The sequence below is a fragment of the Prenolepis imparis genome, unplaced genomic scaffold (genome assembly GCF_030444845.1).
Source record: "Prenolepis imparis isolate NDT839.2.m4 unplaced genomic scaffold, iyPreImpa1.0 SCAF_2, whole genome shotgun sequence".
NCBI classification, from domain to species: domain Eukaryota; kingdom Metazoa; phylum Arthropoda; class Insecta; order Hymenoptera; family Formicidae; genus Prenolepis; species Prenolepis imparis.
In genome coordinates this window covers 22,546,886-22,570,070 of record NW_028141160.1, presented here as the reverse complement: position 1 = coordinate 22,570,070, position 23,185 = coordinate 22,546,886, and the positions used below count along the sequence as shown (strand labels likewise).

The following is a 23,185-nucleotide window of genomic DNA, read 5'->3' as shown; positions in this document are numbered from 1 at the left end:
ACGAACGCGTCGTTATCGCGAAGGAATTTTACCGCGGGGAGGAGGAGGAGGGGGGGAGGGGAGGCCACGCGAGAGGACACACGCACCACACGGCGAGACAACAAAAACTCCAAACGCTAGAGCGGAGCGGGTGCGAGCGAGAGCGAGGGAGAGAGTTCCGCGCTTTCTTCGACACGATGGCCCCTCTGGGTCTCACCAGGCGGGAGCGGGAGCAGGAATGCCAGTCGTTAGATGGCGTCGGACGCCATGCGTAATTCGACTCGCCGTTCGCCGCCGCGAGTCCAAGCGTCTCTGCTCCCTGATTGGCCGGCGCGAGCCTAAAGGCCGGTTCGCGTGAGCGCGCGATCGCGTCGCGACGCGGCGCCTCTTCTCTCTTCTCTTCGCGCATAGGCGATATAGGAGCTGCCGATGGCCTGCGTATTGTATAATATTGTGTGATCGAATAATTGCATTTTCAATTATTTGTATAATTTATTAGTTTTTTTATACGTGTCTCTCTCTCTCTCTCTCGCTATTTGTCCGCGAACGGAAATTACACCGACTTTTGAGAGGAAGTTCGGTTTGGCGAGTATTTTTATTGGCGTTGCTTTCGAAACGGCTGTCTCTCGTGCGCGTGCGCCGACTCCGTCATTTCCGCTTGTGCGCAATTTCGAAAGCTCTCCTAACCTGCAATGTCTATATGCGCTCTTGTATAAACAAACATCGATAATTTTATCTAATTTTCAACAAGCTCTGTTTAGAAAAATCGGTAAGGAGGAGAAACAATAATGTTTTATAGAAATTGATCAAATTTTGTTTCTGTAAATTAATGAATATCAAGTCGAGACACCATTTGAGAACTAAAACAAGTAGAATGTATGTAAAGATGTGATATAAATTATTATATATTTAAAGTTAACTCTCTCTTGAAACTTTTTTTAGGATTTTTTCCACTTTCTTTTCTCTTCATCTTCTCTTCTATTGTCTGTTATATGTGTTAAATCGATAAGTTCAAGAAAAATCATATACGATTATATTCTAGCAGCAAGATGAATATTCCACCGCTTCAACAGCCTGGAGCTATGGGAGTAGGACAAATGGGACAACCAGTGAACCCTCAAATGCCTCAAAATCAACAGCAGGCGCAACAAACGCAGCAGCAACAAGTTCAACAGCAGCAGCAGGCGCAACAACAGCAGCAACAGCAAACGCAAGATAAGCTGGACAACATATCCAAGGTGAAATCCCTGGTTGGACCTCTGAGAGAATCTCTGGGCATAGCTCTGAAAACTGCGGCACACACGTTGCATCAAAATAGTCTGGTCGACGTAGGATCCATGAAGGGTATAGATCAGCCTGATCATCGATTCAACAAGCACATGGAAGAGTTCTATTCCATCTGCGATCAGATAGAGCTGCATCTGAAGACCTCCGTCGAGTGTCTGTCACAGAATAATAGCTCTCTTCGATATCTACCAATGTCGGTTATAACAAATCGCACCGATACAGTGAATACGCAGGAGGGATCGGCGCTATCTTATCCGCAATTCTTGCTGACTGTGCGAGCACAAGTGGCGTATGCACGCGACATTCACGACGCCCTCATGTCTCACGCTCGTGCGATAGCCTCGGGGGAATAACCTTAATTTCATAAATTTTGTTTAGAGAACAATGTTTTAAATGCTCGGTAAGATAATACGTAGGGAAAATGAAGTGCAACAGGGACTTGATCGAGTGAGTTAAATCAAATATAAGATCTTTAAAAATATTACTATTTAATTAAATATTTCAGTTGCAAAATTATATTTTAATTATATATACATTTTAATTATTAATTAATATATAAATAATATTAATATGATATATATATTTATATAATTATATAATATATAAGATATATATATAATTAATATATAAGATACATATATGTGTGTGTGTGTGTGTGTGTAGGTGTGTGTGTGTAAAAGAGAGGGAGAAAGTGCATTTTTAAAGAAAATATTAAATGTCCTAGCACGTACATCAAGCTCTTAATGATAATGAAAAATATATCTGAATATAAATATATGATTTAATTGTACATGATATAACAAAAAAAAAGTATTCTCTCCAAATAATTTAAAAATGTATTCTACTATATAGAGATAAGAGTAATATGTATTTTTAGTCAAATATTTCAACAGAGAGAGACATCATTCCTCCGCAAACGTATAAATGCGATGTAAAAATTCCAGGATATATTTGATAAAAATCGTGAAAAGGAAAACATCTTTGGATACTCGCGAGCCGATCAATTACCGAGAGAAATGCATCGAACGTATTCGCGCGACAGCGTAACGCCGTTAACGTCTCATTAAGAGTCCCGTGAACGACGAGGACGAGGAGGACGTGGCCCAAGGGTGGTGTTTCCTCGCCGGCGCGAGGAAATTAATGTCGCGACGTAGAATGTAGAATAAAAGTCGGAAGCGCCGCGATCACGTACGTACATACATAGATGGGAGAGTAGAGTATACAGGGGGATTCGCGGGTCAGAGGGGGTCGGAAAGGCGTGCAGGAAGCGGCTACTGTCGGTTGGATTGGTGTTTCGGCGCGGCGCGCCGTGCGATTATTCGAAAAGGAAGGACCACCTCTGTTCACCATATTTGGCAAACTTTCCCTAATATGGTAACGTCTACTTCTAAATATGGCAGCCGGGGACGCCCTCTCGTCGCGCGTTGTACCACTGCGCGTCCGTTTTCGGGGCGAAATATCTTTGGTACGAACGAACGCCCGGACGATCCGCCAGTGGATCCGTCATCCGGGATCGAGTGGCGATTTTTCGAGGCCGATTTCGGGGCGAATCGCCATCCGGGCGCGTCCGTATAGCTACCGAGGACTAGTTTTTCGCGGCGTCGTGATACAGCGAGTCGCAGCGGTGGGGGTCGAGCGCCAGCCGACGGCCGACACACGCGGAGCGGAGGCATCTCTCGCCTCTCCGACGTAGGTCAAGTTACGATACTCGTCGCGGCGCGCGCATTCAGTTCGCGGGGAGCGCTCGTGCGGTGCGCGTTGCTCTTGTGTCCCGTGTACCTCTAGATGATCGATCACGTGGGAGACGTCGTCCCTGCGCCGAGACTTTCCGCACGCGATCCCGTGGCCGCGAGGAGGACGCGCCGCCGTCGTGGGGAAGGGATTAAATGTGCGCGCCGACGCCGCGATGGACAACCCTAGCGGCGGACGAGACGGTCGTTACACGAGCCTCGGTTACATGGGGATGATCGGGGGCGAGACCGGCGCGGAGACCATCTACGGAGGCCGACCCACGTCCACGTCCCAGCTCGCCGCGGCGGCCTCTCAAATGGGCCGCGGTGGCGCCACCATGATGGCGCAGGCGGGCGCCGCGACGCCAGGCGTCCCGGGCCCCGTCCAGACCCGGGGCATCAAGCGCCCGACCTCCTCCGACGTCTGCTACGGCGACGACGCCGGTAATGCGAGGCAGCAGGCACTCTCGCAGAGCATGTCCGGCATCCCCGGTGCCGACTGCGTCCCCGACAATCTCGAAGAGTCCTTCACCAATCTCGGCCAGCCCAAGAAGTCGCCACCCTCCAACGGCAAGAAGACCAAGGGTCGCGTGAAAATTAAAATGGAGTACATCGACAACAAGCTCAGGCGGTACACCACGTTCTCCAAGAGGAAGACCGGCATCATGAAGAAGGTTTGTATACACATATGTATATATATACATATATACATATATATATATATATATATATATATATATATATATATAATACAATTATAATTATAAATATATATATATATATAAATTTATAAATAATAATTATATATAAATGATATATGTCGGTGTCGATTGGACCGTGTCTAACTTACGTTACGAGAGAGAAAGTATACATATATTAAGCTCTATAAAAATAGTATCGAAACTGACAAGAGCAACAACTGGAGTTATCAAACGTTTCCTTTTTGCACGGTTCTCCGATTTCTGATTCATATCAGACACCGCGACGAGACCTTCGAGTGACAGCGCTATTACGCGCCACTCGCTAGGGTCGCGTTCACTCTGATTAGCTTTGTGTTTTTCTATCGGGGACACGAAGATTGGACTGCAATTTAAAAGAGACGAGTTTCTTCTCGAGTTTCTTAATCCGGAGATTTCAGTCGGCGCGCGATGATATTATTGTATTGCTCCATCGAATCCTACCTACGCGCGCGAAATGGACCGCGATTAAAATCTGACGCGCGCGAATTCAGTCAGGGATAAAGAATAATTATGCGGATTTAGTTCATTTTTGGATGCATATACGTATATGAACGGTGAGATTGCCTACATCGTTGCATTTTGCCGTGGCTAAAAGTAAATACAGAGATAATTTTCACGCTATCTGAATCTAATCGAAACGCGTGTCGTAATAATATATACACTGAGAAAAAAATACTGTTGAATCAACAACATTTTTGTAGTTAAATTTTATTTTATTAATTCAATGATATTATTAATCTAATCAAATACGTCAGTATCATTGAATTAATAAAATAAAATTTAACTACAAAAATGTTGTTGATTCAACAGTATTTTTTTCTCAGCGTATGTATGTGACGAGTGACTAATGTGATTATAGATTGATTGGTGGATTGCATAAGTAAAATATAATAAAAATTTATTATTACGAGACTGTATTTAAAGAAAAATTATTTTTGCACCGACATGTCTTTAAATTTCGCGAACGAAAATTGAGGATTTATGGTTTTAAAATTATTTGTGTACCAATTGTGTTAATTTTTATTAATTAATTAGAACTTTTTTTTTTATTAAATTTAAATATTCTGGATAAGGTACCGGATCTCTTTCTTCCTTTCTCTTTTTTGCCACATTATTCTGCTAATTAACGTTTTGAGAAGATTTTCTTTGAAATTTTTTTTATTCTCTCTTATACTTTTTATTTCTTAACTATTATGTATTTTTTTGTTAATTTTCCTACAATAATTCTTTCTTTCTCTCTCTTTCCCATTATCTTGTTAACATATTTACATAAACTATCACAAAAGTCAAATTATCACCGTGATATATATTTTTATCTAATTCTTCTAAAATATATATCTTAAAATATCTTAAAAGAAAATCCGAATAAAAATGTAACATGTATTTTTTGCAAACCGATTAGATTTAAATGAAATTGTTTATTTACAAAAAAGGCGACTATTAATTATCTTTCGTATCTCCAATCTGGTATCTCATCCTTGCTGCTTTTGGGTTTATGTTCTTTACTATTCTAAACAAATATCTTTTTCTTCTCTTTAGTGAAGAATGAAATAAAAACTTATTCTTGCGTAATAAAGGCATTTGGTAATTGAATAATTCTACAATATTTTTCATGTTTATAATTTGTATATATTTTAACGACATCAAATTTGTAAATAATCATGATGCATTTAAGTGAGATATGTGTTAATACTGCCGAATTATATATCGCATAAATTACATTAGTAATTGCTTGAAAAAATTCAAATTTTTGCCTTTTTTTACTTACTATTTGTAAAATATTAAATTTTTCAATCGAGATTACATTAAAATATATATAAAATAATTTTCCCATAAATAAAGTTATAACACATTAATTTAGAACGCGGCAGCATATAAAATCCCCCCCCCAAAAAAAAAAAAAAAAAAACGAAATAAGTAAAGTTATATCGTTTGAGAAAGAGAGAAAGATTTTAAATTATAAAACAATCCGCATCGTTCCGGAAGTGATAAATTCAATGTTCATGATCTCATGTTTGATTAAAGGTTTGATTAAGATTATGTCCACAAAGAACATGTCGAAGTATTTTATATATTTTACCTTTAATTTTCAGACTTTAATTAAGAATCCGAATTTATGTTTTTAATTGTCGAGGCGATCCAGATTACTTTTAATAAAAACCGCGATTTAATAAATGACTCATCTGTTTGACGAAAAGATTTCGATGAGTTATACATATTTCGTGTGAGGAAGGTTAAAAAAAAAATATTTGAAAAGCATATCGCGCACATAAACCTACAGATATGCCACATCTGTTTTTTGTGATAAGACACTACATCGCGATGATGCATATTCCAATTATTTATATTTAATCATGATTAAGTTTCATAAAATTCATGATAATTTAATATTGTCAATGCTGGTTTATATATTTTACAATTGACCTTATATCTTTTTATAGACGAATATTAGGCTTTATAATTATTTTAAATTTGCTAAAAAATATGAAATTATTTTTTTCACAAATTTTTGACTTTAGTTATGCGAGCAACTATTGTCACACATGTTTATATACGTGTTTTCTAATCATTAACAAGATAGTACGCATGATAGCATGATCGATGTAAGATCCTTTTTTGCGTAGGATCATATGTTTACAGATAACATCGACTTATAATGAAATCAGAGAGAGCATTATTATGCGTAAAACGATGTTCCGTTATTCGACTATACATGTATATTCAAGTTGAAGATAATTAATCGATTTATCGCAAACAAACTGAACATTAAATTTTCATTGGCATTACAAAAGTCTTGAAATGTATTTGCATTACAAAGAATAAGAATACAATACATTATTTATATATATATATATAAATGTAAATGTGATTAAATATCACCGTTATTTACAGCATATTAATATCAGAGTCTTTGACATAAATTTAATATATAATTTATATTTTCTTTTAATTAAGCATATCATAATTTAATATATTTGAAACATAATATTTAACAAATTATGTACATCTTTGATCATCAAGATTCTTCTCATTTTCGCACTTTGTTGAATGCGACAATGTTAGAGTATAGAGTGTGTAGATAATATATTTACTATTTAATATTTTCGACAAATATGATAATTTTAGAAAAATTATTTATATATATGAAGGAAAATGAGATATCGATAATAATTCTTCCACTTTTCTACATATACATATATCTATATGTATTTTTAAAAAAATTAGACGATTCTACCCTAAAGATTTACAAATAATGTTACAAATTATGTTGCATGTACATGCGTACATGTAAATTATGTTTATATACATATTTTATGCGAAATACATCACCTGATGATTATACCGTTGAAAGATTTATCTGATCGTGCGATACTATCTATATAAATGGCCTATAACACGGTTAAATTTCTTTTGCGCGCATAGCGTTTCTTTTAATTCGAAAGCCCACTTTTCACATAAATATTTAATTCACATTTTGATCATCAGCCTAAAATGCTATAATAATTTTTTCGTTGTAAAATGCATCGAGGAAGAAAAATTTCTTGCATAGTAGCTTTTATATATCGATGCTATTTTTTTCAATTTATATGTCAGAGTTAAAGTCTATCAAATCTATTTATCAGATACGTTTTTATTCGATCGATGAATTAAATTTTAATATATAGGAATTGTATGATAACAATTAAAATTTTATTTAAAATTCTAAGTGGAAAAAATGGACTCTCTTAATTCACTTTAGCTCTTCTAGAAGAGAAGGCAACAAGATGAAAAGCTTGAGAATTTCTGCAAACAAGTCTATTATCAGTACAAACAGTTTAAATGATCTAATCTGCGATTTATGAAATAATAAATTAATCTGCTTCTCGGAATTAACCACTCGCAGGCGTACGAGCTGTCGACGCTAACCGGCACGCAGGTGATGCTGCTGGTCGCGAGCGAGACCGGCCACGTGTACACGTTCGCGACGCGGAAGCTCCAGCCGATGATCACGAGCGAGGCCGGCAAGGCCCTGATCCAGACGTGCCTCAACAGCCCGGACCCGCCGCCGTCCGGCTCGTCGGGCGACCAGAGGATGTCGGCCACCGGCTTCGAGGAGACCGAGCTGACGTACAACATTGCCGACGACGAGCAGAAAGTAAGGCAATTGGTGTACGGCTCGCCGCACGGTGGCTCGCTGCACACGGGGTATCCCGGTGGCGGGCCAGGCGGTGGCCCGAACACGGGGCCCCATCCCGGGCCCCCGCCGCCGCCGCCCGGCTCCCAGCACGGGCCACCCTCGCACGCGCAGCACGCGCACCTCATAGCGCATGCGCACGCAGCGGCGGCGGCGGCGGCGGCCGCCTCGCCGAGCTCGCACCTGGTGCCCTGCTCGAGTCCGGGCCCGATGCTCGCCGGAGGCCCCTATCAGCAATCCTGCCCCTCGCCCCTGCCGCCCCATCACGCCGCCTATCATCCCCACATGTCGCACTCGCACCCCCAACGGTAGTACGCGCTCGTCGACCCTTACATATACGCATTCCGTTCCCTCCGTTGTCGTCGCATTTCACGTATTGAGATGGCATTTTTCACAAGTGTTTTTTTTATTTTTTTATTCTTTAGATTCGTTCGTCGATTCGCCCGTGAATCCGAGCGTAGACTCGGGAGAGACGCTTATCTCGCGCCGATACCCTTAGGTAGGTTCTGTTCGACGAGGTTTAAGACGGGAATAATAACCGTTACTCTCACGAGTCGGCGGCTCGTAAGGAAGTTTGTGCAATTTATGCTGTGTACAAGGAAAACAACGATGATTAATTTCCTGCGAGATATCGCGCGGCGATACGCAAATATATTATTCGGGTCAAATTTCGATTTAATTCGCGAATTTTCGAATTTTTGCATATAGTAAATATGAGATACTCGATATTTTTGTGTATTTATGTTTGGACATTGTAATCTTTTTATATTTAGATATTAATTTTTAATAATTAAATTTGTCCTCGTGATTATTTTATATTTATATTGATGGAATTTCTCTTTTGGAACTACATTGTTTCGGCGAATATGCAATGCTATTGCATTATTGTATTTATCAAATTCTATGACGCGAAAGAGAGGGTAATCGATTCTCTTACAATCAAGTATTTTTTAATGTCGGTCTGTTACATAATAATATTAATATCTACGACCGATTTCACGCGCGAAAAAAATCTAGTCCAATCTCTCGATCCATTTTTACTTAAATATATATACGTAAAACATATGTATACATATATATTTTTACTTTTTTTTATATCGCGCGTATATCGGTGAATCTCGATAAAGTATTGCGCTCTCACGTGCGCGACAGAAGGGTGAAAACACGATTTACGCTGTTGTTGAGATGCGAAAAGATTAGGCATAATGGAAGGAACATGAAAGAAACGCGGGTCCGTCATTAGCGTTTCTTCCAGAGCGAATCGTAACCGAATCATCGGCTAAATCTCGAGCAAATTTTGTAAGATATTTCGTCTCGTTGCGGGTAAATTCGTATGATGCTCTCGTTAGGCAAAGCTCTCTCCAAAGCTCGGATGCGCTTAGCTAAAGGACGATATGTATCGGCGGGAGTCACGTCGTGAACGAAATAGAAAGATATTCGAGAATGCGAGAAAAGAAAAGATATTATTATTAATTAATTAATTATATCGTAGGTATAGATATATATATACATATATATTATATAAAGCGTAGCGTCGTATGTGATGAATTATACGTGAGTAATAATAGAGTACCGAATATACTCTGTTAACACTCATTCGTCCAGCAGCTCTCTTTTTTTCTTTTATTTTCTTTTATTTAACTTAAATAATATTTATTGATGTAGACGTCGGTATTTTTTTATTTATTAGAAAACACATTGTTATTTGTAAGTCGCAGACGGATATCGGTATCCTTTTTCATATCGTGTACCTTATTTTGCGTCTCGATGAGATCGACGGGCGATCGATTCTTGAACGGGTTCTCTCACGAAGAAGCGACGAGCTTCGATCTGTCTCTCTCTTGAAATCATGTTTCATCCATCGGATCGGTGGCGTGGGTGCGAATCCGGCGATGCACGCTTAGTATTGTTGCGCATTTTTTCTTTTTCCTTTTTTTATTAGCATATCGTTGTGTCTCGTCCATTGTTTCTTTTTTTTCTGTATAATGTGTTGTGTACCGCTACTGTGGCATGCGTAGTTTTACTTGGAGATTGTCTTTTTCTCGTAGAATAAGTAGTTAGTATTTAGACCCTTCTCCCCTCCCCTCCCCTTCCCCCATTTCCTTTATGCAGCGACACCATCGGCATTGTGCATGCGTATATGTGTGTATGTATTGTTTGTTGATTTTTATACCATATCGTTGTATTCGGAAAAGAGAAACGGAGGAGATAAGAGGGGAAAAAAAATAAATAAAAGGCGGGAATGGAGAGCCCCGAGAGAGACAAGAGGAGGGCCTCGCGATCACAAATAGATATGTATATAAAAAGAGAAAAAAAAAGAGATGTAATCTATTCCCGCGCGCGTCGGCATGCAGAGAGTACAAATAATAATAATAATAATATTAATTATATGATTTTTAATCGATATCTGCGAATAATGGCGGCTTTTTTACAATGATTAGTCTTGTATCTTATAGTATTTGTGTACATATAGAGCATATAGCGACTCTGTAAAAATACTGTGATAATATTTATATATTTTTACGTATAGTATATATATGTACACGGCACGCACAGATACAGACACATACACAGAGAGATGCACACACGTATATATATACCTTCGTCTTCTTCGACAATATAGTCCCTGTAGTCGTGCGAACCTTGTCACTTTGATTCTCTGCTGATAGATTCTCTCTCATTGTGTTCAAATGTGTTATCATGTATATCATATTTTTCACTCTCGCGAGTCAGGTAGGTATTTTAAAGATCCTCTATTCTTTTCTTTTGCAAATCGTGTTAAATTAGATAATTTTTAAAAAGAAAAGAAATCTTTATCGAGTCGAACGATAATAAAAAACGATACGCTTTAATTTAAAAATGAATAGTAATTTTTACGGAGTATTAAAAGATTGAAAAAAAAATATTTTACGCGCGATATATAATTTTTTTTATATAGATATACATCGCTATTTTTGATTAATTATTGATAATTGAAGAAAAATGCGTTTAATCGTGTCGAGAAATAGTTCCACATTTTTGACATTTTTTTTTTTCGTTAAATCAACATGAACATTTTTCTCGGCCTTTGTCGAGACGCACGAGAGCTCGTCGCAATAAAGTCTCCCGTAATAAGGGATTTCGGGCTACGAAGAGATGTTAGAGTCTTATTTCGCGTTTCAGGCAGCGGGGCGGAATATATATGCCTATTTTTGACAATCTGGTTCGGGATATATTTAGAGGTCCGAAAACATTCCGCGGTGCGCGTTAGGGATTCCTTTATTTCTAATGGTGCGTTAGAAGCAGCGTGTAAGTTATATCCGAGTATCATTATCGCGTGACACAATCTCGAAAATAACTGCAACATCGTTCGCAAGTTTGGAGATGAAACGGGAGGAAGAAGCGGGCAAGGTAGGTCTTGCGTTCTCCAATCTCGAATAGGAAAATAATCTGGATATCTCTTTAATAACACAATTCGGCTATTCTCTTAATGTACTCTTCTACCAATTAGCTATAATAATAATAATGATAGAACGATATATATACATATATACATATTAAGAATATCGGCAATAATCGATCTTGGCGCTTAATTTTCGTGGTTTCATAACTTGGATATATAATATCGAAATAAAGTGCCAGATGTGTTATTATTTAGTTCTCGTTACACACACATACGCGGTGAACGCAAATAGTTCTTATACTTTTTTAGCACACATAGCGTGTAATAATATAGCACACAAAGCGTTTATTATAATGCAGATTACGAAAATATTATGTATCCCGAAATATAAAACAATGTTGATGCGTTGAATGTCTTCAGGATCTCTCATTTTATATGTCAATCGATATGGCGCTTATTTTATCTTTATTTGACTTGTTTTGTCTTGTCAAACTTATGCAACTTACTAAAGCAGGGTGTCTACTTTCTAAGAAAAATCTAGAAAACCTAAAATTTTCAGGGGTGGGTTTTTTTTCAAAGAGAAATCAAGGAATTTTCATAGAATTTTATTGGCACTCTAAAAAAGATATATGTTTCAATATTTCTGTCGCAAGCAATCGAGCAAGATTTAATAAAATGATACGAGATATGCATCTGCATTTAATTCAGTTCAAGTTTGCAGTGCACAATCTTTTTATTGTAAGTCTTGTTAATAAAAGAATGAAAATATTATATGAAGAAAAATATTTTCCTTATAAAAGTTATTCAATTTTTTTTCATTACTCTTTCAAATAACATTCGAAACTCAAGTTTCTCATAGTTCATATTTTTCTTCGTAAACTTATAATTTAAAAATGCAATAAAAAGCGCACAATAATTAGATTCTTATTTCAAAGTTGCATCTAAAAATTCTCTAATTTATATCTGAAATTTTGAATAAAAAATCAGGGAATTTTAAGGGAATTTTTTGCAAGATTCGAGTAGACATCTTGGAAAGGGACTAAGGGAAAAATAAATTAACTAATCTTGAAATTGTTACGATATTTAAGAGTAAAATTAAGTAGTAAGATCGAACACCTGACGCATTTGTTAAAGAAAGCGTGAACCAGCAAAAAGCGGAAGTAGAAATCCAAGGGTAAGAAACGCAATTCAAGATAGCATACCTATATAAGAACGACACGCATTTTATGAGAAATTTCTTTATTTTTCTTCGTCAAACGCCCTTATTCGGCCTGAAATCGTTCTCCAAAGAGACAAAGAAAAAATTGACAAGTATGTTGATAACAAATTTCAGTCCCTATAGCTTGTTAGAGAGATCGATTAGTATAGATATACTGCTAAAATTGTTATTCTAACGAACACTCGCGTAACCCCGGTGGCCGGAAACACGCGTGGAGCTTTCGCTACCGCGGGGTCGAGGCACGATTGATGATTTAACGGCACAAGAACGGCGCTGTGGACGTTTATCGGGGTTGCAGACGAAGAAGGCGCGCATCCAGGTGTATCGCTTCTCGCGCGAGACACGCAACGAGAGAGGGGCAGAAACGAGAGAGACAGAGAGGGAGACTTGCAGAGATATTTTCACATATATGAGAAAGAGAGAGAGAAGGAGAGACGTACGCACGCACGCACGAAAGATGGAAGCGGAGTTCCATATACGGTCACCTTTGTCAAAGCCCGGTTGTCGCCATATACAGGCAATGTTCGCGATGGCAAACACTTATATAGAGTCCGACTTAAGAGTCAGGAATGTTGCTTTTTGTCGCGCCTTCTCTACACGTACACACGTACACCCGCTCGCGGTAAAACAGCGGAGGGGTGAGAAGGGGAGGAAAGGGAGCCGGGTACGTGAACCAGCGGTAGTCGGAAGCGAACGTGCGTGCTCCGGCTTTTCGAGCTTTCCAATTGGTACCGCGCGTTCTCCAGGCCTCTCTCTCTCTCTCTCTTTCTCTCTCGCGGATAATAATTCCCGCACGTGTGTATATCGTCGACCGTTTTGCCGAATCAAACGGTAATTGGCATAAATTGCGAGGTGGGAAACGTGCGCCCCCGTTTAAATCGAGAAAACTGCTTTTAACAATGGAATACAATTGAGGAAACTAATCTTTTCCGAACTCTCTCTTTCTTTCTATCTCTCTTTACGTATAGCTTTATGTATACGTGTTACTGAAAATGTTATTTAGAAATAAAAATAATAAAAAAATATTTATAATTTTTTCAAAGAAATGCTATATTTCTTTTATTTAAGAAAAAATTGAAATTACTTGTAATGTGCATGTAATATTTGCAAAATGCAAATAAATGTATAGCAATTAGTTTCTAAATAAAAATTAAATCGTGATCATTATATTTAAGTGAACGAAATATAGGTGAAGATATCTCAGATAAAGTACATCGTACGATTGTTACTGCAAAAGCCGCGGATTCTCCGCGTAAAGGTATTCGCGAAGGGAAGGAGAAGGAAGCGCTAAGGGAAGAAAATTTCCCGCCCGAGGGTCGCGAGAATCTCTTCTCCTCCGCGAGTGCATCGCGCGCGAGTGGAGTCTGCGAGAGAGATGTGGCCATATAAGGAGCGCCGACAAGAGCTCGCGCATCTCTCTCTGTCCGCTAGGTAGGTAGGTAGGTAGGTAGGTTGGTAGGTAGGTAGGTAGGTAGATACGTACATAAGTACGTACGTTTGATAAGTACTCTTCTCTCTCCTTGTTTCTCGTTTCTTTGCTCGTTGTCCGGTACCGATTTGTCGCTGCGTAAGAAAGATGTGACCCTGTTATCAGTCCTGTCCCCCTTCTCTACCGGCCTCCTAAAATTCACGAGTATTTTCGGTTACTCACATACGCTTTTCCTGGTTTCAGGAGGAAGGCGGATCACCTAGATCTGACATTTGCGCCAACGAGAGCGACGGCGACACCAGCGACGGGGACGCCAAGGATCCTCTCAAGAATAATCACACGGGTGAGTCTCATCATGCGCGGTTACTATAGCGAGAATTGTCGAAGAGCCGTGTTTGGATTAGAATTCGAGAAGCTTCTCACTGAATCTCTCCTATAAAAATATATAGAAAATATACATATAAAACACTCTATACATATATATTTCTTTTTTTTTTTTTTAAATTAAGGATATTGTATGGCGTTTTAAATATTATATGAACTCTTATGATTAATCAAAGAGAGCGAAAAGTTTATCTATCCGATTTTGAATAGAACTAAATATAAAACATCTAAAAAGAGTTTCGAAAAAAATATTCAAGATTCAGGAAATTAAAAACTCGATAAAAGTGAAGATTGTCGTCGAAATAGATATATGCAATTTTTTTAAATTAATATATTCCGCGTATGCTTCGATAAAAATATCTTATCTCAACATTCGATAGAAAAATGTGCGTTGAATATAAAAACCGGGCATTCATATTTTCTAATTAGATTGCACATTCATAGTTTTTGTTTTATTTTTTATTATTTTTTTATTGACGAGGTTTACGTGGTTTCCTTTTCGCGAAAGAAACGAAGGACTCGAATATCACTCACATTATCGCGGGATAAAAAAAAACACGTATTATTCACGCAGGCGTAATTATTATGCCCGAGTTTGTAGCTAGATTAAGTTCTGTCGAGGTTCTAGTTAGATTAAGTTCTGCGGTTACGTCGATTTTCTGTTTATTCATGCGACCGTGATGATATATACATATATATACCTTTCACAAATGAAGAAATAGACCTTCCACGTATAACGAGAAACTTTATAGAATCATAACATAGAACTCATTTACAAACCTCAACGCATGTTATCAACGTATCCTTCTCGCTTCGAAAAAAAAATGAAAATTACTTGTCTCACGGACTAATCAATCTATTAAGGGATAAATTATAATAAGAAAGAACGGAAGCGCGTTAATAGGTCCGAGGTTCGCGCCTCTTTCTCCCTTTGCCCCCCATTCCTCCCCCCTTCTTCGCGTTATTAGATGCTAATCACGTTCAATTGTCGCCGATACCATTTGCGTCGCGCTTGACCTCATCATCGCGCGGCTGATAATGAACAGCTGGTCGGGACGAGCGAGATAGTAGACAGAGTAGACAGGTAAACATATATCCACGCCGACAGGGAGACAGAATAAGGAACGAAGCGTGAGAAAAAGGTGGGAGAGAGATAAAAGAGGTGGTGGAGGAGAACGCGAGGAGGGGTGGGAGTGGGGGAGGGAGGAAGAACACTTAAAATGCGAAAGGCGTGCGAGCGATGACGGGGTTATCCGTGTAGGGAGCCCGTAAGGAGTCGCCGACGATGACCAAACTTAGACGACAACCGCGATGCCTAACTGGGAAGTAGGATCCGGTCGAAAGCCGCGCCGCGGAACGGTTGCAGGTGTACACATAAATATCGATGCTAATGTTGTCGCGTGGATGCCATTCTATGTCGCCGACGACCGACGAGGAGACTCGCGACCCGACTCGCGTTTTTCCTCTCGCGCGCTCTCTCGTCTCGGGGTCTCTCCCCCCTCGTTCCAATTCGATAATAATCCCACCGGTCGTTATGGTCCCCCCCCCCCCTTTCCTCCCCCCTTCGGTATATTCCGCGAGAGAGCGACGAATGTATAATACATCCCTCCGGTATAACGAAGGTACGCGCGAGAGGTCCCATTATCATGAGCGAATGGAGGATGGACGTTCGAGTCGCCTTTAATTAGGAGCGTTTGCTCGTTCGAATGCAGAAAGCGTACGCGAGAGACATTGCGATTTGTTTTCTCCTCCTATGTGTGTGTATATGTGTGTATATACATGTATATGTACACATACTGCACTCTACGATTGTTTTCGAGACAGTTTTTGGATGCGCTTCTAACAGAAGATCTTCACACCGACTTGACGAGCACTAACGCGTAAAGAGAGAAATATGTATTTTAATGACTTTTTTTGAAGACTAATAGATCCTAGTAGTTGAATATGTAAGGAAATGTTTGCTCTACTAACACGCTAACTCGCTAATCCTTTCAAGTTTGCACATCTTGTTGGATTAAATACTTGTTATCGGAATACGGATCTCTCTCGAGAGGCTCTATATAAAAATGGTGTTATATATCGCAAGTCAATATTCGGTTTGAAGAGTATCGAGAATTATCCCTCGTGGAGAAGAGAGATTACAATTGTTTTTTTTTTTTTTAATAATTATTTTCGCGCCGGCGATTCGTTCCTTGAAAACTTACCGTATTTTTCCGATAAATATATACATATGGAGTAATTTATGTATAATCGCCGGAGATTCGGTGAATCAGAACGCAGATTCGCACCTGGGTGGTCCGGATGGATTGAAGTCTCGAGTGGCTCGACCGTCATTCCTAAGTTTTTCTCATATATAACATCTGTAACCAACATAGAGAGAGAAAACGAGTTTAACGTTATGTCGAATGACGGATTTCGCAATTTCGATACAAATAAGGGAAATATATATAATGCAGAGTATCTCTCTTTCTACATCTTACATTCCTTTATTCCCCACTAGGTTCTATTCAACGCACTAATTGTCCTCTGGGGAAGAGTTTATCTCGCGTTGGAATTATAAAATATTTAAAATATAATAATTTTAAATATAATATAATAATTAAAATATTTAAAAATTATATTCAAAAAATCGTTCGCGAATTTCGATGATTTTTTCCTCGAGATAAATTTCACCTTCTATCATCAATCATCACATTTAGATGCCATTCTCTTTCTCTCTCACACACACACACACTCAATTCCTCTTTGATTTCCTAGGAAATGTGCCTTCGTTCTCTGCAGGGATTATGTACCAGATGCCTCAGAGTGTCATTTATTCGCCCAGTCCAGGGGTCTTGCTCGGCATAGGACAAAACGGGCAACCGGTGCAAATATCTCAAGACGGAGGTAGGTTTCTCTCTCTCTGTCTCTCTTTGCCGCTGCGAAGAAACGTACGAGATTTTTACGCAATTTATCGCGCTCGTACTCATTTCGAAATGCCGTTACGCGAAGGATTTGGAACACAATTTGAGAAGTCGGTTCTAGGGAAGCTCGACGGATTCGCTTGGAAATCGCTCGCGCGCTTCTCTCAGCTCATCTGATTCACCGCTAAATTATCCCCAGAGATAATCGCGTAGATTATGACTAATGAGATTGCATAACGCAAACTAGTCGCATTATATAGCATTAAAATAAATGTACAGCGTCTTATATATATAAATATTTTTTTAATATGAAGAGGAGAAAAATAAGAGATAATAAATCAGAAATTACTCTCGGCGTAATTTTGTTTATAATTTTGCATGGATTTTTTCGCGCGAATTTCGTCGAAAGTAAAAAAAATCGTGAAAAAAATAGCTGGAGTATATCTCATTCGCGTTCTTTTTCCTTGTAACTTCCCTTATAGGTACGGTGACATCGGTGACAAACTCGTCACAATCGAGCCAACCGTTTATCACGATACCGCTGAACGTCGCGATGAGCGCGGCGGGGTTGTCCTTACCGGTGACCTCCAGGATGACCTCCAGGTCGCCCACGACGACGACAACGACGGCGACGACGACGGCGTTGTCCACCTGCGGCGACCTGCCGTCCGATCTTAGCAAGGATCGGGAATGACACCGGGATTTTTCGACGACGAAAGTAGTAGTAGTAGTTTAAGCCTCTCGTTTTTGTGCTACGGGCGGAAATCGTCGCGCTTGGAAACGAATGACGGAAACGACTCGGAATATGGACTCGCGATATTTTTGCATGCCCGGGATAAATAATCGGGACGGATAAAAAATCGCGGAATTTTTTCGAGCGGATCAGAGCGACTTACGATTCATCGCAAACTGGGATTCTTCGCCCCCCTTCGTACTTTCGTTTTTGGGAGAAACTGCGATTGGTAAGAAAAGGATCGACGAAATTGATATTTACGCATTTCTCACGCTAGAAAAAATAATTAATATAAAAGATAATGTAAAGATGAATGCGAAATTTAATTGATAACGAGACGAGAGGAGCGATTTTTAAAAAGAATAGAAAGATCGAGTGCTGAACTTCATAGAAAGTATATATCTGATTATAAGATTATAATCGCTATCGTAAATAAAATACTCCTAATTGTACCTATAAATATATCCAAATGATCGGAATGAAAAATGCCTTTCTTCTGAGATGGACTTCAGTAACGTATTCCGAGAATACTCACTGCCAATTATGTGAGACTGACACCGCATACAAATTCAACATCCATTTAGACAGTCGTTTTGTCTTTCGACATATAATAATGAATTAATTTGCCGTATAGAATTTTTCCAATTATTTCTGTGAGAGTTTACTTGCATATATACCGAAAATAATCCAAATAAATTATTACAGCAAATTGCACTATAATAGAATCAAGATCTAAATTTTTATGATATTTTGAGACACTCTATTTTTTATAATATATGTATAAAAATGAGCGTAATATGCTCTCTGTTTTCAACATTTCGTGACAGATGTTTTTATAAATTTTGTAATTAAATTCGTTTCGTATTTATTGTAGCACTGTTATTTAACAGCGTATCCTCTCTCCCCCTCTTTATAGTCTTTAAAGATATCACGTTCACTAAATACTAATGCACATCATTATGGAAATGCTTTATTATATATGGAAAATCTATTATATTTTTTTTGTATTGCATTATCGTGTAATATATATATATTAGGGTGGTCCTTATATGGGTTTTCAGAATTTTAATGTTGGATAGTCGTAAATCGGCTTTAAATGTAAAAAAAAAAATCTCTAATTTTTTCAGATTTTTATTTTGAGCCCTGAGTCTCCCTGTTGGCACGTAATTTTCTTTTTCATTTAAAAAATATTTATTTAAGTTAGTTTTAGTCTAAAATAGCGACATTTTATGAAATACGTTTCATTGCCGTGAAAATAGTAAAACATCGTATATGAGGTATTTCACTCGAGTTGCGTGTGTTATACTACACACAAATCGAGTGAAAAAATTTAAATTATTATTTTACGGAGTGATCAATATATCGATTAATTTATTATTTTCCATTGATTTTTTTTTGTTGAAGATATAATTTTTTTTGTATTCTTTTTTAATACAGCTTATTTTCTTGTATTGGTAGTCCTGATGATACATTGGGCTTTTGTTTTAGGTATTTCACGTGCAAACAGGGAGACTCAGGGCTGAAAATAAAAATCTGAAAAAATTAGAGAATCATTTTTTCTAAATTTGGAGCTGATTTATGACCATCCAACATGATCTTCCATTTAACGACCACCCTAATATATATATGATCGGAACCAGAAACTGCCAACGGAGAAAGGCAGTTTCTCTTTAATTAATCCTTGAATTATCGACTTTTCTTACATATTGCGCATGCTAGTGGTGCGTATTAATTTTTTTTTTTTTTATATTTGAAGCGTTTAATAGAATCACAAGTGAATCACGTATGAATGAAAATGTGTGTTTAAACAAAATATAATTAATACGTTAAAATTTATCTTTCTCCAATTTAGTATATTCCAAATATTTCCTAACATAAATTGTCGAAAGAAATGGCCAATCTATTAAAAGTTAAAAAAATCAATAATTCTAAAGTATACTCTACATACTTTTTGGTAGAAATGTCTTATAATTTGCACTTATTATCCGTAGAAAAAATGTAATGCATTGAAGATAGAAAAATTTTCCAACATAAATATATACATTTTTGTCAAATAAATGTTCACGTTATCACATTACGAATATCAATTTTTCTGTCGATGAAAACATTTACGTCAAAGCTTCATGCAATGCGAATATCGTTATACTATAATTTATGACAATAATATCAGAATGCTAAACTTTATCGCAATATATTTGCTGTAACATTAACGAGTTACGAGCAACTGCCAGATGCAGTCGCGAGTTAAAAAGAGAAATTGTACGTTTGAGATAGTGCAAACGATATTATTTCGTCGAAATGTATGTCAAAACAATAAATATTGTAACATTGTTAAGAGGATTGCGAATCCGAGTATTCTGCCAACGACTAGTGCCAATATGTGAATTCTGTTGTACATAGATTTTGCAAAAAATTCGATATCTATATTTTTTATCGTTCTAAAAGTGTGTTTGTTTTTCATAAATACGCCAAGAAGGAGAATCGTCTCACGAAAATCTTTCGAAATTGAAATTATGTGCGCTAAAACGAATTAATCTTTATTTTCTTACAGTTTAATTTTATATAATATAATTAAATATTAATTTACGCGAATACAATTCTTTTAGTTTTTTTCTTCCATGTGTTTCTTGTTTTTAATTTTCTTTAATGTAAAAGTTGAATCTTTCTCAGCAATAAAATTAAAATAATCTCTCTAAAAATGAATGATTATATTCTTGCACTCATAATTTCAATTTCGAGCTTGATATGTCTACGTTAAAAGAATGTAACTGAATTTTATATAGTGTCTCTCATATCACTGTTATTAATCTCATTTTTTACTTAGAATCAACTAAGATTCAACGATTTGAATACTTGTTGTAAATAGATTCTAGATATATCCTTTATTGCGATGTGCTAACAATAATGTAAAGAATGTGTTATTCTCTCGGAGAATAGTCGGAATCTCTACTCTTACACGACATACAGCTTTAATTTATCCTCGGATCGAAATTAGATCTTTAAGAGAAAATACGTGATTGTTAAACCAGCAAAATATCGACAGTGATATGCTATATATATCTTAAATGTGGTGCAGAAATAATATATTGTAGCGTTCGTAAATCTGCGCAAAAAAAGAAAATAAACGCTATGCAAATTCGAGAGATAAACTATACTCGATAAAAATAAACATATTACCGCAAAGAGGACTTAAGATTGCATTTTTGCCATGTTCGATGTGTGATCCTCATAATAGATCATTTGTACGAGACGTACAAATTTTGTACAAAATTGTTGCGAATGACTATACGGTGCGGTTGCGGTGCAATCTTGATGAATTTGTAAATCGTCAATTGTAAATCTGTCGCGACGTCAGATATGTCAAAATGTGCAATATTAGAAACTCGAGTCAAATATCAAGGAGCAATTGTTATTACATATTTAGTAAACTTTAGCGTAATTTAGCTCGCTATACGGATATTATGGTAATGTGAATAAAATAAAATAGAATATTATTTATGGATGTAAGCGAAATACGAATCTTTTAAAATGTGTAAAGATGAGAGATGATTTGAATAATTGTATTATTATTACAGAAATATTATATTGTTATATATCTCTAAAATTTTTAATAATAATTTTATTTAAATCATTTCTCTTAATTTATTATTAATTGTAGAAATTGTAGAAGAAAAGAATTCATTTGCATGTACTTAAGAAAAACTTTATGAGATTCTACGGAAAGAGATAATGAGAAATTCTCCTTTTATTTTATTCATATTACTCGCTTGTTTATAATGGATACTTTGCATCTACGGTTTTTTATGTTTATGCTTTTTAGATGTGTGTTTGACTCTATCTTTGTTCTAATAATACGCAATAAGTTAGATTATATAAAATGTTTATTTGTTCAAAGACACGCTTGTGCGTTAAATTGTGTAACTTAAAATCTTCATTAATTTAGCTATTAAAAATTTTATTATTAAATGCATTTGACGAATCGATGAAATTATCTCGCAGTTTAACGATGTCTAAAATTTTCGTCGAACGGTCCGTGAGTGTCTTAATCAGATTTTCTTAGGATATAGTATATATATATAAAAAGAATGTACGAATTGCGAACGCGAGCGAGGAATCCCATGAGAGACGAGCAATAACGTGTATATTACGTTACTTTATCTATATTTTATATATAAATATTATATATACATTAAAAAAATATATATACATACATATGTATATATATGTATATAGGCATGAATATAGCATATATATACATAAAATAAGAGGTATGTATGTATATGTATATATATATACAATGTGTGTTGTGTATGTATATGTGTATACACACACGCATATTATAACTTTTTTATTACTTCTGTACCGAAATATTGCAGCGTGAAGAGTGTTTGTAACAGAATGCCGTAACGAATGAAAAAAACAAAAATATATAAATCCACGTGTGTCACTGCGTTTTTTCTCTTTTTTTTTTTTTTACACTAACTCTAAATAATAATCGCGTCGATTGAGTGTTTATTGTTGAAATTGTTATGGAACACGTGGTAAAAAAAAGAGGTAACAAAGAAAAATGAAATACAAATTATATAAAATGTAAAAAAAATTATCTAATGAATTATATATTCCACGCTTCCCCCTGATATATTTTTTATAGATAGAATATAATTTTAATCCAATAACAAATATTGAAAAATTATATAGCATCCAATAATATATTTTCTCATAAAAAAAGTATATTAACAGTTTTTTAACTATAAAAATATTCAAAAAAATTTAAATTTATATCGTTGAATATTTCATAAGATATTAAAATCAATTTAATAACTTTAAAATTATTTATTGATGAAATTAATCGGCTTTAATTATCAGTGTCTGAATTTATTTAGTTTCTAAAATTGTGAAATTAAGTTGTTGAATTTTAAGGCTCCTGGGTGCTCACCGCGGCCATATTGGATTGTGACGTCAGAGGCGAGAAAGCACACGCTAAAAATTCTTAGATGCCATTTTTTAATGAAAAGATATTTCGATTAAACAGCACTTCAGATGGCTTTAGCACACTCTTAAAAACCCCCGAAAACTATCCTTTTCCCTTTATAATCAATCAACATCTGTAAAATGATCGAGATATCAGACTTTGACATGCGGAATGACTGCGCATGTGCAAAGACCAGACGGACTGGGCTTCATAATATTACATTTTACAGCTGTTGATTGATTATAAAGGGGAA

General features: G+C 36.8%; 2 protein-coding genes and 1 long non-coding RNA gene across 4 annotated transcripts; 2 read left to right on the top strand and 1 right to left on the bottom strand.

Annotated features, from left to right (window-relative positions):
• The first annotated feature begins 273 nt into the window (after positions 1 to 273).
• LOC145932767 (mediator of RNA polymerase II transcription subunit 29-like) lies at positions 274 to 2,083 on the top strand. 2 transcript variants are annotated; one of them, XM_083032002.1, is made up of 2 exons: positions 274 to 748; positions 1,025 to 2,083. In XM_083032002.1, the coding sequence occupies exon 2, from the start codon at positions 1,029 to 1,031 to the stop codon at positions 1,617 to 1,619; it is 591 nt and encodes a 196-aa protein (XP_082888128.1). In that variant the 5' UTR covers positions 274 to 748; positions 1,025 to 1,028; the 3' UTR covers positions 1,620 to 2,083. The 2 variants fall into 2 exon arrangements, with proteins under 2 accessions (XP_082888128.1, XP_082888127.1); XM_083032001.1 differs by having other exon boundaries at positions 486 to 748; positions 1,022 to 2,080.
• A 78-nt stretch (positions 2,084 to 2,161) lies between these two features.
• Bs (serum response factor blistered) lies at positions 2,162 to 22,407 on the top strand. The gene is made up of 5 exons (XM_083031999.1): positions 2,162 to 3,670; positions 7,620 to 7,871; positions 14,184 to 14,283; positions 17,082 to 17,210; positions 17,710 to 22,407. Exons 1-5 carry the CDS (start codon positions 3,173 to 3,175, stop codon positions 17,919 to 17,921), a joined length of 1,191 nt encoding a protein of 396 aa, XP_082888125.1. The 5' UTR covers positions 2,162 to 3,172; the 3' UTR covers positions 17,922 to 22,407.
• Positions 11,838 to 16,838, bottom strand: LOC145932768 (uncharacterized). The gene is made up of 3 exons (XR_014424781.1): positions 16,529 to 16,838; positions 14,200 to 14,373; positions 11,838 to 14,131 (listed from the first exon to the last, which is right to left on the bottom strand). It is a non-coding gene; the product is annotated as an uncharacterized LOC145932768 (long non-coding RNA).
• Positions 22,408 to 23,185: the final 778 nt, after the last annotated feature.